We start from the raw sequence: 21188 nt of genomic DNA, 5'->3' as shown, positions 1-21188 counted from the left end.
AAGCATGTTGAATCATGGCCGCCGGCTTGGTCTTAACAGCAGAAATAGGTCGTTTTTCATCTTCCCGAGCTTAGAGATTGCTTCATACAAACAGATTAGAAGTGTCTGCGACCAAATGGCTTGGTGGCTCTTTCAGAGCCGATTTCAGATAAGGATCCTTGACAAGATAATGAAAAGTAACCCTGTTTTAATTGAACTGAAAATTCACACATGGGATTATTCATCAACACTCAAAGAAGACTTGGTCTTGCTACATAATCGGACTTCTAGTTGTATTCAACATGAGTGAAAATAGATAGTCGACCCCAATATTGGTCTTCCATTGATCGGTTATATAGCCAGCATAATAAAAGGTAGATCATGTAAAGCTATATAGTTGAAGGAACATGAGGCAGGATTTGAACAACTGATACCGGCTTTTACATCGCATGTCTCTCGCCACTAGACTACCATCACGAGGACTCTTTATTTCTTTATTTTGTGACAAGTGTTATGGGTAAAAAAGACAAGGCAGTCTTATATTATGATGAAAAGAATAATTGTGAAGATCAGCCTATTTGTAAAATGATGAGAAATTGAGAATAATGATTAAATTAAATGATGAGAAATTGAGAATAATGATTAAACTAGGAATAAGGAAAAGAATAGAAATAATGGAGAATGTGAACTTCCAATTATTTGAAGAACAGGGATGATTTGCACCCTTATTCAATAACCAAATGAGTTAGAATGGCAATGTGTAGTGGCTTCCAAGTCAACCATTACTTTGACATAAAATCCACGGGTAAGAATAAGTTTACACTGGTCATAATTCATAAATTCAAACTTCGAATCAATTTATACGAGATTAAGTTTATGCTCAGTATAATTACAGTGAATTAATTTTCGACAAGGTAACATAATGATATGTGATTTTTTAAAATATAAAATAGAACGGTCAAGTGTTGGGGACTTGGGGTAATCTAATATCGGCATATGTCATTTGGCATAATCTTATGTCATAATCTACTTACGGTTTTAGAACGATTCTCAAAACAATGCATCTAATCATGGCTTTACAACGATTCTCAAAAACTATGTTGTTTTGTGTACCTTTACTCAACGATTCTTGACGAGCCGTGGACGATATTTCAACAGAGAACGTTTAAATGTATTTTAAAATATTTATGTTTTATAGGCCTACACTTTTGCGTTGCACAATGACTCCAAAATCCATTTGCCGGCCCTGTTCAAACAAAGTTTAATTAAATCTACATGGAATATAGTTGGCAAGTCCTCGACGCCTAGCTAGAGAGTGGATGAGTGAGACGTTGATTCTGCCACCATATGTTGTTAATTTCTGGCCTATTACAAACCATGGTGCTGCCAGTAGCTAGCTAGTCCATCAGGACTGAAAGCAGATGCTTTTTTGGTTAACCAAAAGCTAGTTTGTGTCAACTTGTCGATCATGGATTGATGGTTCCCTTTAAAAGATAAAACGCAGGGTCCACTCGGCCCGTTGCCAAGATCCGTTAATTTGACCACAAACTCACGGGTTGGTACCACACCATGACCACCATTTGTGGATACAGATTACTGATAAACATGCATTTTAAGTCTACCCCACTAAGCTAGAAACTAGGCCATAAAAGGCGAGGCAACTACCGAAGGCAAGAAAAACATCATGGCACTATCATGCGCAAACAAATAAATTATGACACATACTGACGCACACACATATGAATAACAATCCTCATCATCGCTAGAAAACAAACTACAGTAATATTTATTTATCTACACTCTAAATGCAAACAAAATAACATGAAACTAGCATAGTGTTTACACATTGGGGTGAGAGTAAATATTTTATGTTGGTGTCATTGACAGACTTTTTTATAAAGATTCTTGCAGTTTGTTTAATAGTCGAGAAGACATAATTTGTTGGATTAATCTTTTTTCTTGAATGTAAGTTTTTTAAGAGTGATCCATGACTCCATGTGACCACATCAGCTCACCAAGTACTATTATTGATAAGTTTAGCATAAATACAGTATGATTTATGGATAATCCACTAAACATATACAGAACGTATTGAAGATCTTATAAAAGACCCATATTCGAATCTTTCTAGATAAACATACTGGGAGAGGGGCATGGAAGCACTCTAGAAAACGGCCATGTTTGGCTGTGTACATCAAGCCAGAGATGCGACTTTTACCAGATAGCCTGATGAAATCCTTCTCTGTTTATCTATATACCTCACTATACATATCCAAGAATGACAACATCAATGTCTCATTTACGTGTACACTTTAAGTTGATAAGAGTATAAGACTGTTCAGTTATGTACTTGTTTTCTTTATATTCAAAAGTTTGAAACGAATTGTCGTAAAGAAAGTGAAAAGCTGATAAACAATTATTAGTCGGAGGATTAACTGAACATAAGCAACTAATTATTTTTGGAGACAAGATTCACTAGGGCTTTGAACTATTTCGGATATGCTTGTATTCCATCCAGAGTATTCACAATGTCAAGGAGCCTATATGCATATTAGAATGTGTGTCGTAATACAGCTACCTTTAAAAAATCCCTGGAGTATAAAACAATTTGCATTTTAAACACCTATAACTGTTAAGCTACTTTGGAATGTTTGCCGTTATACATTTACAACCTAATCTAACAAAGCTAAACTAACCTCATTACATTTTAACATAATTGTCCAATGCAATAGTTGTGACCACATCATTGACAAAACCTAAAAAGCATTCTCTGCAGGATGTCGGCATGAGATTAAAGCTTGGCTGCTTCTGTTTCTCATTATGGCTGCAGACCACTCTTTCAAAACTACGAAATCGTGCTCTTGGTTGCTCAATACCGCAAGCAGCCATGATTGAATGTGTTGCATGCCTTGCAACTTCCTTAAATACATCAACTTCTGCACATGTATCACATTCAGATAGTGAGATATATATACATGGATGAAATAAACAATATTCATATTGCTTCCCATAGATGCTAAATAAGAGACATTGAAATTTGAAGCTAAACTTGAACAACACATAAGGGTAAACTAAAAACCTATCTTAAAACTTCTCAGAGTCTCTAGATTCAGCTCTAGACACAGGTGGCAAGATGATATGGCTTTGGTAACGGGTTGATGCGTGTTGAAACAGACCAGGTTTCGAACAGTTCAAAACAGATTAAGTCGGGCTAGTTTGCCCCGAAACCTTTTTTTTTTTTAATCAATTTTAGAAAATTTACATACTTAGAAATATGATCATAAATACAGAAAAATTCTGAATCATTGAACGAGTTAGGAGGTTGTACACAATAATGAAATCATAAAGCAATTAAGACTTTCCTTGAGCCGATGATGGTTATACCTAATTTTTTGTCCCTGCTTACACACTTTAAATTGAGTTTCACAAGCGATTGAATCTCAGTTTTAGCATTCTCATATTCCTTGATATTGCTATCATATATATGATCTTTCTTTATGCTCCTATTCTCCTTGACAGTTCCATTGATTTCCTTTCTTTTACGAGATTCATCGGTAGTTGTCGATGATGCTTGATCACTGGAACCAACAACATCAGATGTAGTCCAGCCCCAATCATATCTTGGTATATTGTCATAATGATTACTCTTTGCCTGGGTACACGCAATAATCTTCACTGAAGATGGAAGCTCACGTTTCCTCTTCACATTACCCTGCGCATGCTTATATCTTTCAAATGTCCGAAACCTGCTCTTGTCATCATTACTTCTAGATGTACCAATACCATCATGCATCTTCAATCCACCAATATAATTGCTACTTGGCCTCACTTTACATACCTCATTCACTAATCTGGCGTCTTTCTTTACAGGAAGTTTTGAGGTTTTATTCACCAAGCATTTGTTTCCAGGTTTTTTTCCTACAGCTCTTGCTGCAATATCCATCATCTTCCATGCTTTTTCGGTATTGTATGAGTCTTTATGTGGAGCTACATTGCTATTTGAATGCCTTTGAGAAGAGAAACTTAAAGACCCTCCTCTAAAACCATTCCAATTTTCACGTAACACTCTAATACGAGCATGAACATTGAGACAACGTTGCAAGGTTCTAGCATTCGGTGCATTTGACCCCTCAACAGCCGGCTGTGCGTTTGACTGTTCTGCCACCTGTTCACTTCGACTGACAGATGCACCCACAAAACGGTTTGACTGTTCTGCCACCTGTTCACTTCGATTTACAGATGCACCCATAGAACGAGGCACACGGATACTAGAATCTCTTACAATATCACGAATTGACACGTCAGGCTGAGCAAACCGAACTACATTTTCATTATCAACATCTATATCAACCTCATTATTATTCTCCTCAAAAGTAGTACTAGTTTCAACCTTAGCATGTTCATTTCTCGAAAGCGTGCAATCCTTGCAAAACCAATCACCTTCGGGTACAGTATAACCAAGACCAACACAGTACGAATGTGCAGCAGAATCGCATAAATCACATAGCAAAAGAACCTCATCATCTGATGAATGGCTACAAACACTACATTTAACTTGTGAATACAAATCAGGGGGTCCTACACTTGAATTGCCATTGAAAAAATGAACCTACAAAAAAAAAGTATGTAAACATAAAGCCCAAGTCTTTACTCACCCAATGCAATCTATCCGAAAAATATCCACATATAAGTCCAACTTACTTAACAGGAAAACCAATCATATATATATATCGACAATGTATAAGTCTATGATGATCAATAAAGGAAATTTAACAAAGGATATCATCAAAGCTAATAAGTAACAAGTGACCTGATCACGAACAGGGACGTTAACGATTCTTTCGGATGGAAAGACACCATCTTTAGGAGGTCTACGGATGGTCGAAAACCTACGTTTACAAATCGGGCAACGAGACTCGATTTTAGCCCATTCCATGATACAAACAAAACAAAAGTAATGTTGGCAGCTGTCAATAAAACCTTGTAAAGCCATCCCTTGTTCCAACAAACACACACCACAACTATCCACCAATGATTCATCATCATCGTCAACATCATTATTATTAGTAATTAATTCTTCTTCTTCTTTTATGGATTTGCCTTTTGATGATGAGGATGGCGAATCTTGGGTTTTGAGTCTTTTGGGTGGTGGGGTGTGATCAACGGGTTCGGGTTTGATATCTGGTGGCGGGTTTGGGTATTGGGTAGGTTCGGATTTGATGTGGGGTGGTGGGTGTTCTTCGATTGGTTCTTGTTTGATCGGCTGCATAGTTGTGATCGATGGGTTTGTGGAGACTGAAGATATAGATAGATGGATGGATATATAGAGGTGATGGCCACCGACATCCACCGGTAAGTCGGCAATTTGGTGGTGGTGACTGGCGCGATTGATATTTAAGGTTAATTAATTAATTACGCGAAAGCATAGATAGATATACAATCGAATATGTCAATTTATTCTAATCTAATCTAGTTTAATTTAATACTGATTATATGTTGATTGGATTGATGGTTTTCTAGTATCACCTAATTAATGCCTGTTTATTTTTTTAATTATTAAATATTAAATGTATGAAGTGTTTGAATAAATAAATATTGTCGATTAAAATAAAATATAAGTATTTATACTATTTTTGTTTATTAAATCAAAATAAATAAATAAAATTTAATTGAATGATAAAGTTTTTAATTATTTAGATGATTAAATAAGAAAAATAAGACCTTAATTACTTAGTTAATTAATTGGAGGGTTTTATCTAAAACAAATATTAAAGTAAAACAAATAAAACAATAGGTTTTTCTTCAGTTATAATCACCGTGCATCATAAAAATTATCGTACATCAATTGCTTTGTGAATCATTGTGCATCAATGTAACCATAATCTAAGGTTCAAGATCTTGTCTTATTTGTTTTACAATACCCAACTCTTTAATTAGAGATGAAATTTATTGAAAGATGGTCAACAAGTCATGTAACTACTTTTGGTATATTATTCAATTACTGTAACTTCTTTTTTTTTTCTTTTACGGTAAATTTGAGTCTGGAGGTGATTTTTTTACCTATAATTTTACTTTCTTTACTACAAATAAATTTTTATGACATTTTTGTCCTTAATAATTTATTATGTCTTATTTATATCTTTTACATTTTAATTAACCCAATAAACATATATACCGTATACAAATAATCAATTAAATTAATACAGTATATACAAATACATACACATAATACACATTTATTCATATTTATAATTATACCGCAAATCCAGGTTCCATGATTTTCATTATTAATTAAGATAAAACCAAATCAACAACTACATACATACAGTAACTATATACATACAAGATACACCATAAACATACAAATCAACTACCTACATACACAATCATTCATATTTATTTACACACACACACAGATCAACGAGATGATTCAAATAAATAAAAATCAAGAAAATGTCATACCGGATGACAGATCAACAATGCAGACGGAGCGCAAAGACGAGTGAACTTGGAGATGGCGTTCACTAACAGTTGGATGTTGCAGAGTAATTTCGCAGTCCGGGTCGCGGCCGACGACTAAAATTTGTTCGTCGACAGAATTCAAGTCTTGAATTGAAGATTCACGCAGTAGAAAGATGGTCTCAAGATTGAAATCACCCTTACTTACTACTACGAATGCTGGTATTTTCATCATTTTGTTGTCTTGATTGATGGCATATTGTTTGAAATATGAAAATTAGTTGTAGCTGTTATTATGATGAAGTATTGTTTTGAAAATATGAAAACTAGTTAGACTCGAGGGCGGGATTTGAGTTGGTTGTGAATGGCGGTTATTGAAAGATGGTCAACAAGTCATATAACTATTTTTGGTATATTATTCAGCTACTGTAACTTCTTTTTTTTTCTTTTACGGTAAATTTGAGTCGGGAGGTGATTTTTTTACCTATAATTTTACTTTCTTTACCACAAATAGATTTTTATGACATTTTTGTCCTTAATAATTTATTATGTCTTATTTATAGCTTTTACATTTTAATTAACCCTATTACAATATTTATCTTTGATATTTGTAGTGAGGAATTGAGGATATTGAGAGTTACACTTGGCATTTGACATCCCTTAAAATCCTTAAAGTTATATTTTCCCACATCTCTCCTATTCCTTTTTTATCATTTTTTTATTTACATTTTTATATTTATTTAAAATAAACTATACTATTAACAAATTATCTAAAGTCAAATCTATTACATTTTATAATCATTAAATTTATTTTCTCCATTGTTTAGTTTTATTTTTGTTATATATCCATCAAATCACTATCAATATTATTTTTCTATGAATATACTAAAACAAATTTATTTTTTTAATATATGGATTTTTTAAAATTTTAGTAATAATCTAATATCATATTATAATATATATTTTTTGTAAACAAAAACTATAAAATTATGAAAAATAAAACTTTTTATTTACGAGAATTGTCATAAAAATTATGTATTTAATGACACATAAATGACTTGATTCACATGGGAAGGACATAATAATTATATATATATATATATATATGGCTACCATAGCATAGAGAAAAAAATAAAGCTAACTTTTAATCCTAACCATTAAAATTCACAATCCTTTAAATCTTGGCCTTTAAAATTCAAAGTTAAATTTTTAAAATTATAAAAGTCAAAAGATATAAACATGGTAACTTTTCAATTGTATTAAACATACTAACTAATTGCTTTAAAAAATTTAAGTACATAGTACACTAAAAAAAAACAAATCATACGACAATGATAAGAGTGTTTATATATAACAACATACTTTAATTAGTTATTCTTACACTACAGTAGATAAATTTTTTTTTTTTTTGAAAGGTGAATTTCTCTTGAATATTTCGTGTCATGATTCGACAGCGAGAGGTCTAGCATACGTTGTCTTAACCGTGTCCGCGCTAGAGAGCTCACTCAAAGTAGAAATGCCTATTTCAATACCCAATAGGGGGAAAAATTTAATTAGTTTTGAATTATATATGATGAATAATGTTTGATATTTTCACATTTTTGATCGATTAGTTTCAAATTAATGAAAGTTTTCTATTTTAGTTAATTTGGTAAATGGTAAACTTATAAACTCTCACACCAAATTTATAATTTCTAAGAAAAAAAATACTATAAGAAAGAATATGATAGATTTTTTTTTTTGAACGGCGGATGGGAAGGTCGTTCCATCGAATTGAGCAGTGACATCCAAACGGGCAGTATGTTTAGGGTTCGAAACGCCTTACACCGCTGGTACCCCCAAAGGGAGCCCATTACATGCAAAATTTTGTAATCATAGATTCAAAAATAACTAGATGTTAGAGTTTTTACATAGATTAGAAGTGTGCTCGTGTAATACATGGCATCCAAATATTTTTTAAATGTTATCGTAAGGACATGAAGTTAAAAAGTAAATGACGGTTTCTGGCTGTTGGCATCCGTGAGGGTTGTGTAACATAGAGAGTTTAAGGTGTATCATACTACAAAGTTGAAAACCTTTGGGTAATAGTCCAATAGCCACTAGCCACCACTTTACAGGGGAGGTCAAATTTGAGATAATCAAAGGATTATTAAGTAACTGAGAATCATCTGGACACTAGCCTGACTGGATGATTAGTGGATACCAAATGGTACATTAGATGATTTCCATCCAATTACCTTTTTTTACTACAAAGTTGAATTTTTATTTGTATTGTTTTTACATTACCATTTGTTGTTATATTGACTTTTTAATTACGATAATATATAATATATAAGAACGACCCAGTTATGTTGACATGTTGCATTCTCTGATCTAACTCTAAACATTAAAAGTTTCATGTTCAAAAGTTCAACTCATGATCGACCCGGGTTTACAGAGTTGGCTAAGTTATAGGTTAGCGGGTTGATAAGTAAAATAAGTTGATTAAATTATAGGTTAGTGTGTTGATAAGTAAGATAAGTTGGTTAGTCAAGTATGTTTTTAAGTGGATTGGTTTTGATTAAATATGTCAAATCAATTGTTTTTATGTCAATTTCATAACCCGGTCAATGACCGGGTATTGGTCTAATTAATAAAGGTTCATGTGAGAAAAAAAAAGAGTTGTTAAAATATGTAAAATTACGTATAATTTGCCAACACTCTAGATTAGATAATTGTATTACAGAGATTTCTAAGGTTGGGGCATATTTTTTTTCCCTTTACTACTAAATTTCTTCAAAATTTATATAATCTACATATGAAATATATAAATAGGACGGGTCTTAAGTTTTAATGCATACGACGAGGCGAAAAAATTTTTTTACCTTGTTTAATTTTGGAGAAAAAACACTCTAGTTTTAAGGAGTTATAATCTAGTCAAAATAATCGTCGCATCCTTATAATGATTGTATTATGTAAAAATAAAGTGGGATCACAAGATATATTGATATACGAATTGTAGTATTATATAATTGGATATAATTGAATGATATATCGGTCAAAAGTTTATCTTAAACTTTTTGTTAAATGTATCATCTAGATATTTAAATTAATAAAATTTAAACTTATAGGGTGTTATAAATAACGAGAGGAAGTTATCCGCGTGTTGCGGTGGTGATGGGGGTGGTGATGTAATGACAGTGGCGGCGGTGGCGGTGGCATTGATGTGGTGATCCACCTGTCTGGATCCGCCTTTAACCCTACGGGTTGTACCCCTAGATTTAAAAATTTGTTGAAAGTATATCGAATGATATATCTAATGAAAAAAAAGAGAAATTTTAAGAACAAACATATAATTTTTATAATCTATCGATGTACGGTTTTTTAGATAATTTTTTTTAAATGAATTAGAGGAATAGAATGATTTATAGAGGAGAGGGAAAAAAATGAGTGATTGAGACTTGAGGAGGGGGAGTGATATATCTACATTACCTTTTATCCATCTACAACGATAGTATATATTTTATAGCACAGTGTATAACTGTACAATGCTTGTATTATTGTAGATGGCTAAAAGTAGTTATAGGTATATCACTTCTCTTTGAGGAGAGGGAAATGATATTATAATTATTTTAGGTAAATATATAGTAGATATGGGAATATATTGGGAAAGTAAATATTAAAACTTAAAATTTAAACAAGAGTTATAATATAATATAATATAATATAATATAATATAATTTAATATAATATAATATAATATAATATAATATAAACATAAATATAGATATGTACTTTATTCCAAAATATAATAAATACCGAGTATGATAGAACTATGCATTTTATTCCTAACAAGTAATAACTTTAAAGTTTAAGGATTAAATTGAAACTTTAGATATACAAAGAGGACCTAAATGGATGAATACTAGAAACTAGAAAGTGTGTTGTTCAGAACAACTTATCTTCTACATCGTACTGCTAGTATGCTTCAAATATAACCTCTGCCAGCCGCCATAGCTTAATAGTCTGAAAAAAAAATCCTAAGAAAAATGGGTTGAGAGTGGGGCGGTGACCCCCCTCATTCTACACTGGATCCGTCATTACTTGTATAGTACTCCGTATATTATAAAACTAGTTAATTAACCCAGGTATTACCCTGGTTGTATAATAAAACTCGTATTTTCAATGACAAATATTTGTATGATATTTTTTATACGTCATTTGGCAACCAATGTGTTACGTAGTATTTGTCAGCATATAACATGGTTATAAACATTCTTTACAACAGAGAATTGTGATTCAAATTTCAAACTATTACTCATATCTCTACGTATTGTCCAAGGATATTTGCATCACAAAAATAAGACTGTAAGCCAACTTTGCCACAAAATTGCGTCTTTTTTAGCTCTCCTTGAAATCCAATACCTACGTCTATTAATTTGTTTAAACAAAACTGGGTTGTATGAAAGTTAAGTCGTAAAATTATATGCAATAATATGGGTGGAGATCTCCTCAAGTTACTTCTAACTTGAAGGATCACGTTAAAATCATCTTGACCATTGTATGAAAATCAATGGTTAATTAAGATATCTTAATTTGAATCTTAACCTTTGATTTTTATCCAAGGTTAAAATTTCGACTAGTTGGGGAACTTAGAGGGAATATTAATCCTCACCCCAATAGTACAACATCTTAAAATTTTCAAGTTTCCAAGCAACATTCTGAGACGGTCTCTACTAATCGTAAAAGACAGAAAAATTGAACTCCATATTGGAGTCTAATTAAACCCACACCATACCATTTGAAAGCATCTAAAGAGGTTGCCTCTGGAAATCAATAGGATAGTTTTGATATTGTATAATATATGAAATAGTTTGAAAGGATATACAATAACATATTCAGACGGTATGGGTATGACAGTCACGTGGATATCCAACATTATCAAAATCAATATTACACATCAAAGATTGAAGACCATGCATGGTATCACGTCTTTCTAGAAGGTAGCTTACGAGAGAATGTTCAACTTAGCTGTTCCTGACGGGAGATCTCACGATATATAAACTGGAAGAAAAAAACATCTCACGGTATTATGTCTTTCTAGCTAGAAGGTAGCTTAGGAGACAATGTTGGCTTGACATGTTGGTCTTTAAGAAAAACTAAGTTTGCATTACATATAAAATATTTATATAATAAATTTATCAAAATTAACGGTACCAATATCACTTTAGTTATAATACAGTCGAGAAAGGTAATATTTGTGACATATAACATCTGCGATGATGACAATTGACAATTTAAACATTTACTTAATTTCCAATGGATTTGACACAAAACTGCATCCCAACCTTTGAATAACTTTAATTTGTAATTTATATATATTGATGGTTTTGGAAACACTCTGGGAATAATTCATGAGTATTTTTTTTTTACAAAAACTGTGTATAATATCTCCTCTGAATATAAGGGATGATCACTCATAACTTAACGCACATATAGTTTTTTTTTTTTTTTTAGAACGGCTGAATTATATTAAAAACGATACCACTAGTAAGGTGCTAGTAGTTAAAAAAGTACAATTACAAGTAATCTAGAAATAACAAGAGCATCTATTCTAGACCCATCCCGCAACATTAACCGCTAAGACTAAGAAAGGATTCGAGAAAGCCGGTTCATCCTTTCACAAGCGGGTTTGCGATCCAATCGTTCCAACCATAGTCATGCTTTCTATCTCTGTTAGATATCCAAAGGAACGATAGCGAAACAATAGAGTTGAAAATATTATTGACGTTATCATGAGTACCGTTGTGCACGACATTATTTCTTTCTTTCCAAAGGTGCCACCACCAAATGAATATGATGGTTTCTAAAATTTTTCTTGCATATGTACTGATATTAAAATCCTTTATCCATGAAATGATGTTATTAATATCCATTTCAGGAATATCGACGTGAGCCCACTCATTGATCATATTCCTAGTGACTTTTAGAAGAGTGCAATTAGTAAACAAGTGGGACGTATCATCAATACCAGAATTGCAAAGTTGTCAGCTGAAAAAATTGACATCCACACCTCTTCCGAACAAGTTGACGTTTGTTGGGATTCCATTACGAACTAATCTCCACACAAAGAGATTTATTTTTTTCGGCACCCACTTATTCCAAAGATTAATATTCTCAGAATGAGAAAGATATTTAACATCAATAAAGTTGCGAAGTTGAGCCACTGAAAAAAACGGCTTGCCTTCAAAATTCCAAGACCAAATGTCGTCCTCGTTGTTAAGATTACTAGGAAGAAGCTGCATGAGATTATCCAATTGAACTTGATCACGCCCATTCCTAAGTACACGTCTCCAGTTCCAACACCAAGACTCAGCACCTCGCCTATCATGAACAAAACAGTCCTGGTCATTCTCCAAGGCATATAAACGAGGAAATCGAGATTTAAAATCTTGGCTACCACACCAAACGTCTTTCCAAAATCTAGTAGCCTTTCCATTTCCAACCTTCCTACTAATCACTTCTGTAGGCAGGTTATATCTCAGATGAATATCATTAGCCACTGAAGTGATGTTCTTCCAAATACCTTTCGAGTTAGCCGTCATATTGAAAAAGCAGCCCCTACCATGAATGTCCGAAATCACCCGCGCCCAAAGGCTGTCGGCATTTTGAAGACCACGCCAACACCATTTATAGAGAAGAGAGTTATTCATGGCATGTAAACTGCCAATACCGATACCACCTATTTTCTTACTCGCCAAAACCGAACCCCATTTGATCCAATGTAATTTTCTTTTATTATTGTTGCCACCCCAAAAAAAGAAGCTCTTAAAGACTCCAACTTCCTTACCACAGCTTTAGGCATGCAAAAAATTGAAAGAAAATAATTGCCGAGAGACCCGAGTACTGACGAAATGAGAGTACTTCTTCCACCTATCGACATAAGATTAGCTTTCCTCCCCGTAAGACGTTTTTGGAACTTAGAAATGATCGGTTCCCAGGTGGAGATCCTCTTAGAGCTAGCACCTATAGGAATTCCAAGATACTTGAAAGGAAGTTTCTCAGCTTTGCACCCAATATAGTTGGCCAAGTGACTCACGTTATCCTGATGCACACCAACACCAATGACAGTAGATTTCTCGAAATTAATTTTAAGGCCAGAAATACCATAAAAGAATCTCAAAGCATTCGAAATATTAACCAGGTTATTTTCAGACCATTCTCCCACTATCATGACATCGTCGGCATAAAACAGATGAGAAACAGAAATCTGGTTGATCTTGGCGCTTTCGAACAAACCATTTCTTGCTAAATTATCAATGGCAATGTGCAAACCTTCGATAGCAATAATAAACAAAAAAGGGGCCATGGGATCACCTTGTCGAAGACCACGTTGTATAGGAAATTCCTCGGTAGGATTGCCATTTATTAACACCGAGGACTTTGTAGAACTGAGGCAAGCTTTTATCCAAGAAATCCACTTATCTCCAAACCTCATAATGTGGAGCATATAGAATAAGAAATCCCAAGACAAAGAATCATAGGCCTTAGCAAAGTCAATTTTGAACAGTAACAACTTCTTCCGTTTAGCTTTATACCAGTCAATCACTTCATTCAACAATAAAGGGCCATCCAAGATTTGCCTACCTTTAATAAAAGCAGATTGTTCCGAACTCACCACCGAATTAATAACCAAAGCAAGACGGTTAGCGATAAGCTTAGCAATGATTTTGTATTGAATACCAATAAGACTAATAGGTCTAAAACCAGACATAATAGTAGGGTTACTAACCTTCGGAATAAGAGTGATAAAAGAAGAATTGCAACCAGGAGGAATGCTACCATGGGTATGAAACTCAGAAACCATATTGCAAATGTCATCTTTCATAGAAATCCAGTGCTTTTTCACCAACGCAAAGGAAAACCCATCCGGTCCAGGAGCTTTGTCACCACCACAACTCCATACAGCGTTTTTAATTTCGTCCAAGGAAAAACAAGCAACAAGATTAGTCACCTCATTCTCGCCTAAGGTTTTAATATTGGAGGTGACAAGATTAAATGGTGCCCCATTAAATCTTTTGAATTTATTGGCATAGTAATCTTGAAAGCACTTCTTGATTTCGGATGGATTAACAACCCACACCCCGTTATACTTGATGCCTTTGAGTTTCCCTGAATATCTTTTGGCTTTGATTATTGCATGAAAATATTTGGAGTTTTCATCTCCCTCAACAGCCCATTTACTTTGGCTTTTTGTTGCAAATCCATGTTAATGCGATGATTAAACTCATGGAGCTCATGAATGTGGGTTTTTCTTTTTTCAGCCAATAAGTTATTCCCGCCACGCACACTCATATTCTGATCAATGTCTGCAATCTCCTTAGCTATATGATCAAGATTTCTCACCTGATTCTCCTCCTTACGCCAAGATTTCAAATCTGTCTTTAAAGCTTTAAGTTTATCTTTAAGCACAACAAAAGCATTTTTAGATGACTTGTGAACAGACGTATCCCAACTTTTCTTAAAGACTTCATCAAACCCATTCAGTTGAAGCCAAGAGTTATAAAATTTGAATGGAGTTGGTCCAAAATCTAAAACTTGCTGTCTAAAAAGAAGTGGTCGGTGGTCAGACACAATTTCATCAAGAGCTTCCAAAACATAATCTTTCATAGAATCCAAAAAATCTTGATTCACCAAAAATCGATCAAGGCGACTAGCTTTCAAACCATCAGTAGAAATCCTAGTGAACTTATGTCTCCCTAAAGCGACATTGACCAGCTTGCCTCTGTCAATGAAAGCATTAAAGTTATTCGCATTTAGAGTAGAGAATGTCGTACCCGTTCTATCGTCTCTGACTCGAACTGAATTAAAGTCACCACAAATAAGATATCTTCCTTTATTGGCTTGCATAAAGTCTAAAATTGTATTCCATAATTCGACCTTTTCTCCTTCGACTTGAGGAGATTAAACATTAATCATAAAGCACACACAATTAAGTGCCAGCCACTTTCCTTTAACTACAATGAAATTTTCAAAAACATGACAATCTACCTTAGAGAAAGCTAGGGGATCCCACAAAGAGAGAATTCCACCTGATCTGCCAATAGATAAAGATTCGAAAAACTCGAAGTTATGATTACCCCACAAAGACTTTAGACGATAAATATCCGAAGTAGCCATCTTAGTTTCTTGAATAGCTAGAAACGTGACACGATACTTGGAAAGGATGCGGTTTATAGACTTTCTTTTTCTTTCACACCCTGTACCACACATATTAATCGATAATATATTCATTGAAAACCTTTATCATCATTCATCCCATTGACAATTTGAGCAAATGAACGTGGACTCGCCTGAACTGCATATCCCATCTCTTTACCCACATGTCGAAATTTTTTTGAGTTTTCTACAGCAACACTCGAACCAAAAGATGAGCAGGCTGAAGTGTTTTGGTGGAATTTATACTTCACCTGCCCTTCGTCAACCTGTAGATACATTTCTTTAACAAAACCAGGCGCACCAGATGACACAACCGTGTTTTCAGAGTTCTCGGGTGGGCAAGACTTTGCCCGTTGTCGTTGCATAGTGTCCTTCATGATGATTTTGTTAAGAGAAAATATGTCACTTGAAACTGTTGGAGATTTGTCTTTATCCTCATCTGTATCCTGTTTTGGAATCTCAGCACCACTCGGAAAAACCACCGATGCATCCACCAGCGGGATTTTACAATCCGCAGTGGTCTCATGAATCAAGTTATCGTCATTTGGTTCTTCTTTGGAGGCATATGAATCAGATTTGTCTTGTACAAGACCATTCTTTCGATAACTTTATGTCTCTTTGTGTACAAGAACATTACCGACAATGGGATCCCCCACACTTACCTCATCCTCCTTTGTCTCCTTTTCCTCACTATTTACTGTACAATCTTTGCATAGATCCAGGTCTATTTGTTCACTATGTTGAGATGAATCATCCTTGGAATCATTTACGTCACTAGTGTCATCATAGTTGTCTGTTCCATTATCCGTGGACCCCACTTCCGAATCTGTGTCAACATAATTAGGAGCCAAAAGATTCGGCTCCCATGGTGCAAACTCTTTTAGCCACACATTGTAGACCTTGTCATCCATAGACACCGAGAGTTCTTCAAAAATATACGACTTAGATTGAGACATGATGCACAATTTGCCTACTGAAAAGGCTTCCTTCCATTCACAATCATAGAAAATACTTTTGCCCCAAGGTTCAAGAATATCCTGAAAAGTTTTTGTATGCCACGCTCCTTTGGGAACTCCATTGACTTCAATCCAGACCATGCGTTCATCTGGAACAAAGTTCCTACACAGAGACTTACACGCCACAAATTTCCATTTCATTGAATCATTAATCAAGAACCGATCTTTGGCTTCAACAGTTGCAAAGGTTGCATTCAGCCATCGACCACCGATATAAGAAATAGACATGTCAAAAAAGCCTTCCGAATGAAACCATTGCCTCACAAATGGAATAAAGGAAGGATCGTTAGCTTTAAGAAGCAACGATAGGGAAGACGAATTAACATCCTCATTAGTACTTGAGACTATAACGATCCTGCGATTCGCAATCACATTGGAAGGGTTAACATTCTTACCTGTCACAGCAGCTGCATATGACTTAGAACTAGTAACTAACTCTTCTACAACCTTATCAGCCTCCTTCGTTGTTGGCCCGACTTTCACAGCAATTTTTGACTTTTGTATAATGAATTACTTTTCCCATAACGCACATATAGTACTAAATCGGCCAGAAACTGACCTGATGGTTGTTAGGAATCTCAACCCAAACGATCAAGATACTGTTGATGACTATGTCTTTATTTCTATACATATAAAAGTAGCCTATATTGCCCTATACTCATCTCTTGTTCGATAGTTCCCAAATCGAAGTATGGCCAAAAAAGTTCTCAAGCCTAAATCTCATCATCATTCTTATGCTGATAAGGTTCATTCAATCTCATCATAGAAAATTATAGGGTATAGTTTCTCCAAATGTAACGAAATATACATGAATATCTATGTTGTGTAATGAATTATTTGGGTGTTCATCATACATAATGAACTTTAAAGTCTCGGTTATTGGATGTAACCGGGATATGTGGAAACCATATAACTTGGCACGTTGTCAGTTTGTAAGTCTTTTATTGGTCGGGTACATCCAATAATCGGTATTTAAAAGTTCATTACATATAGTGAACTGCCGAATAGTTCATTATACAACATAAACATTCATGGATTTATTCCAAGACCTTAAAACTAAAATTATACGGTAAACTTGTAAACCAAGAATGGAACCTTTAGCCTTTGGGTTGGGTCATGTTGGGTTTTGGACGGGTCTAAGTTGTGTCCAAGGTTTCAGGTTTGGGTACGCACAATAGGCCCATCCTATATTCATCCCTATCAAAATTTTAGGTGTTTGCCTGGAAGGATTTAAGCCAATGATATAGGGGCATACGGCCAAACCTAATTTCCTAAAATAGACAACTGCCATTATGATTCTAGACATACAAATGAAATCATATATCAACTAATGAGAAAAAGAAAAAGAAATGAGGTACATGGGCACATGGTCGGGTTCCCTCCTATGTAGGAGTATATACAAAATCAAAACCAATAATAAAAGAAGAAAAAGAAAGTGAGAAAAAAAACATTGCATTGCATTGAATTACATTACATTACATGAAATCCTAAAAACAAAATCTAGTTTGATACACCTTCTGTTCATTCTAGGTGTCCAAGTCCTAAAGAATCAAGTAGCTAAGCTAATAGCGGAGGATAATTATTAATGGTCCTTTAGAATATCTGGATGAGGTTCTTCTTCCATAAAAAAGCTAGGGTCATGTACGTAATAACGAAGCACATTGCAACTAGGATCGTTAAGTTAAGATACAAGACCATATACCTGATCCAGTGAAGGCCAAAGAAGACGAACGATGACGATGCTAAAATGATAGGCAGCATAAGAAAGAAAACTCTAGGGAGATGCAAGTGGAGGTTGTCGTCTGCCTCAGCTCGTAGACCAGGGAATAGATGTTTCCAAAGAAGGTAGCAGGCAAAAACATTGACAGCAAGGAGAATACATATGACGGGATATGCAATCCATGGTTTGAGGTCGAGCGGGACAAATATGACAACGATGAGGCTGAAAGATGCAGTGGTAGCCGACAAGTAACCAATACTGTAACACCCTTCTTTATAAAAATGTGGATTTCAAAATATTTTCAGCTTTAAACATAACACCGTTAACAAATTGCGGAAGCAACATTTAAAAAATCTCATTTGATTCCTAACAGAATCAATAAAACATAATAAATGTCTCAAAAGGTGTTACCAACAAGTATCATCGTAATAAACCAAATGAAACCCACAATCAAACCAACAAAGTAACGGCCAAACGGCTAAATAAATAGGTCTACTTAAATAAATGCAACTATGGGTAACTAAAGCCAACATCCATAAGCTCCAATAAAAGCTACCCATCTCACAAGCATGCTATCAAGTCGTCAATTACTGCCTAACCTGAGAGCACAACACATTTTCACAAAAACAAGTGTCAGCTATTAAAGCTGAGTAAGATAACAGGTTAGTTTAATGAAAAGGATTGCCAATTAAATCAATTATAAAACAACTCATGCATACATAAAGGCACTACAACAATATCAACACAATCTGCGTAATAGGTATATCAAATCCTATAATGTGCCTAGCAATCCTCCATGTCAACACTAGCTACTTAACTGCACAAACAACACAATCAACGCAAAGGTTATGCCAAATAATATCTGCACAAATAAGCTGTGTGAGGCGGCCACATGACCAAATAGGAAACCTCACACCCGAGTAGATGGGTAAGCCTTACGGGGTCCATCATTGTCGTTATGGATAGGCATAACCAAATCCATGAGTAACCCGTTACTACACTGGTGTTCAATCACTTCACCCGGAATTACTCTACCAACGCTAATTGGGTCAGACGAGAAACATGTACGGTGCCCCCGAATGATCAACGCAACACAACTAGCCTAAATAGGCTAACTGTGGGTTAAGCTTAACTCTTTCAACACAATGCTCGAGACTTATCTACACAAATAGGTTGCAACCAAATCTACTCATCAACACTAGGGCCCTTATCGTGCACGTGACATGGCAACTTAAATCATGTCTAGTGTTCTATGTCAACAAGTCCACACAAAATATTCACTACTCATATGACAAGCTACAAAAATAAATCATGCAATAAACATCTCATTACTACATAAACATGCATGAATAATACCCCGGTCAACCTCCCTCATATATCCCTCACCCCACATATGCATGAGATAATTTAAGCAACATAAAATGGGGTTTAATTATCAAAACTAAGTTTTGTTGTGTCTCCCATGTGTCAAAAGTAAGTTATCTTACCTCTGCGCTTCACAAACCACAAATAATAATAGTTTACCAAACTTGTTATGTATTCCTGATAACCTATAAGTATTAATAGTTAAAATAAATCAACGAATCAGACTAAACAAATTATACACAATATCCTAATTAATTGTCATTAAATATAAATACATGACCCTTATTATTATATACAATTATCTTGTGTTATTCTTGAAATAGCAAACTCCTTTATCATTACTATTAGTCAAATAAGCATGATACAATTGATTTGTCTTGCCTTTCCTTACCCCACGACCAGAAGCAAGAAAAGAAATACCAATCTCCATTCCTTTTATACTTTTAAATAAAACAATGTCTTTTACCCCACCATTTGACACCCATGCAAGTGTCCCAACACCACAAACAATACTGACAACATTACTAGCTTTAGAAGGTGACTACACCACAAAAATTAAGAAACCAACAATTCCTTTTATTCTCTTGTAAACCGTACAAAACAAGTTGCAAACACTTTTATTATTATTTTTTTTATATATATCTTTTGTTGATCCCTACGATACATGGATAAATTGTATACTTTTTTTGGAACACAATTGACAACATCAAGATTATCTTTTTTTTTATTTATTAGCCTGAAAAACATATATTTTATGATATACACTAATTTAATAATATTTGTTACGTAGGATATAATAACTAGAGCAGAAGGACAATTTCCATTCCCAAACTTTCTAGTGCAAAATCAAAATAACAACAAAGACATATATATACAATTATATAGCAATTTTCGGAAAGGCAAAAGACAACAATACCTTTATGTTGAAACCAACGTTTTTTCCTCCCCTATCTCTGTTTGACGCACAAGACCCAAGATCATACACACACGCACACGTCTAGAATGGATTTAATTTTGATTCTTTTTGCTGTGCACGACTCCAGGAAACAATAGCTCAAAACCCCCTTTGGACCTGATATGTGTATAATATGGGAAATTAGAAATAAATAGAAATAATAAGTAGAGGGGGGTGTTTTGTAAATATCGTTGGGTTGTTGGAGTTGGCGGGAAAGTTTGTTGTGAAACCGGTGGTGTATATAAACTCAATTGTGCGATGAATATAGACATGATTTGTATGTGAATTCTCATTTCTTTCTCTCTAGATATTTTCTCCCCTATTATGTGGTATCAGAGACAGTCCGACCACGCTCTTAATTTCTGATCTAATTCCGGTGAAGTTTATCTTCTCAGATCACTATCCGATATTCAAAATTAACAAGAAATCATAGATTTCTCTGTGTTTGATCCGCTTTCCGATCAATATCCTACGAATTTTCCACCGCTAATCTCGC

General features: G+C 34.4%; 2 protein-coding genes across 2 annotated transcripts; both read right to left on the bottom strand.

The window, feature by feature from the left end:
- Positions 1-2592: 2592 nt before the first annotated feature.
- Positions 2593-5368, bottom strand: LOC122588230. Its single transcript, XM_043760352.1, has 3 exons — positions 4790-5368; positions 3364-4588; positions 2593-2915 (listed from the first exon to the last, which is right to left on the bottom strand). Exons 1-3 carry the CDS (start codon positions 5246-5248, stop codon positions 2680-2682), a joined length of 1920 nt encoding a protein of 639 aa, XP_043616287.1. The 5' UTR covers positions 5249-5368; the 3' UTR covers positions 2593-2679.
- A 7791-nt stretch (positions 5369-13159) lies between these two features.
- On the bottom strand, positions 13160-17283 carry LOC122588274. Its single transcript, XM_043760389.1, has 6 exons — positions 17212-17283; positions 16299-17147; positions 15719-16232; positions 15408-15677; positions 14769-15278; positions 13160-14589 (listed from the first exon to the last, which is right to left on the bottom strand). Exons 1-6 carry the CDS (start codon positions 17281-17283, stop codon positions 13160-13162), a joined length of 3645 nt encoding a protein of 1214 aa, XP_043616324.1.
- Positions 17284-21188: the final 3905 nt, after the last annotated feature.

This window comes from Erigeron canadensis, chromosome 2 (assembly GCF_010389155.1).
Source record: "Erigeron canadensis isolate Cc75 chromosome 2, C_canadensis_v1, whole genome shotgun sequence".
NCBI lineage: Eukaryota > Viridiplantae > Streptophyta > Magnoliopsida > Asterales > Asteraceae > Erigeron > Erigeron canadensis.
This window is presented reverse-complemented; position numbering and strand designations above follow the sequence as displayed.

Coding starts and splice junctions, on each gene's coding strand:
- LOC122588230 (XM_043760352.1), bottom strand. CDS start 5,248: ATGCAGCCGATCAAACAAGAACCAATCGAAGAACACCCACCACCCCAC. Junction 4,589..4,789: donor ACGTCCCTGTTCGTGATCAG/GTCACTTGTTAC, acceptor TTTTTTTTGTAG/GTTCATTTTTTCAATGGCAA. Junction 2,916..3,363: donor AAGCAGGGACAAAAAATTAG/GTATAACCATCA, acceptor ATACATGTGCAG/AAGTTGATGTATTTAAGGAA.
- LOC122588274 (XM_043760389.1), bottom strand. CDS start 17,283: ATGTATAGAAATAAAGACATAGTCATCAACAGTATCTTGATCGTTTGG. Junction 17,148..17,211: donor AGATTCCTAACAACCATCAG/GTCAGTTTCTGG, acceptor ATTATACAAAAG/TCAAAAATTGCTGTGAAAGT. Junction 15,678..15,718: donor TGGGATGAATGATGATAAAG/GTTTTCAATGAA, acceptor TGTGTGGTACAG/GGTGTGAAAGAAAAAGAAAG.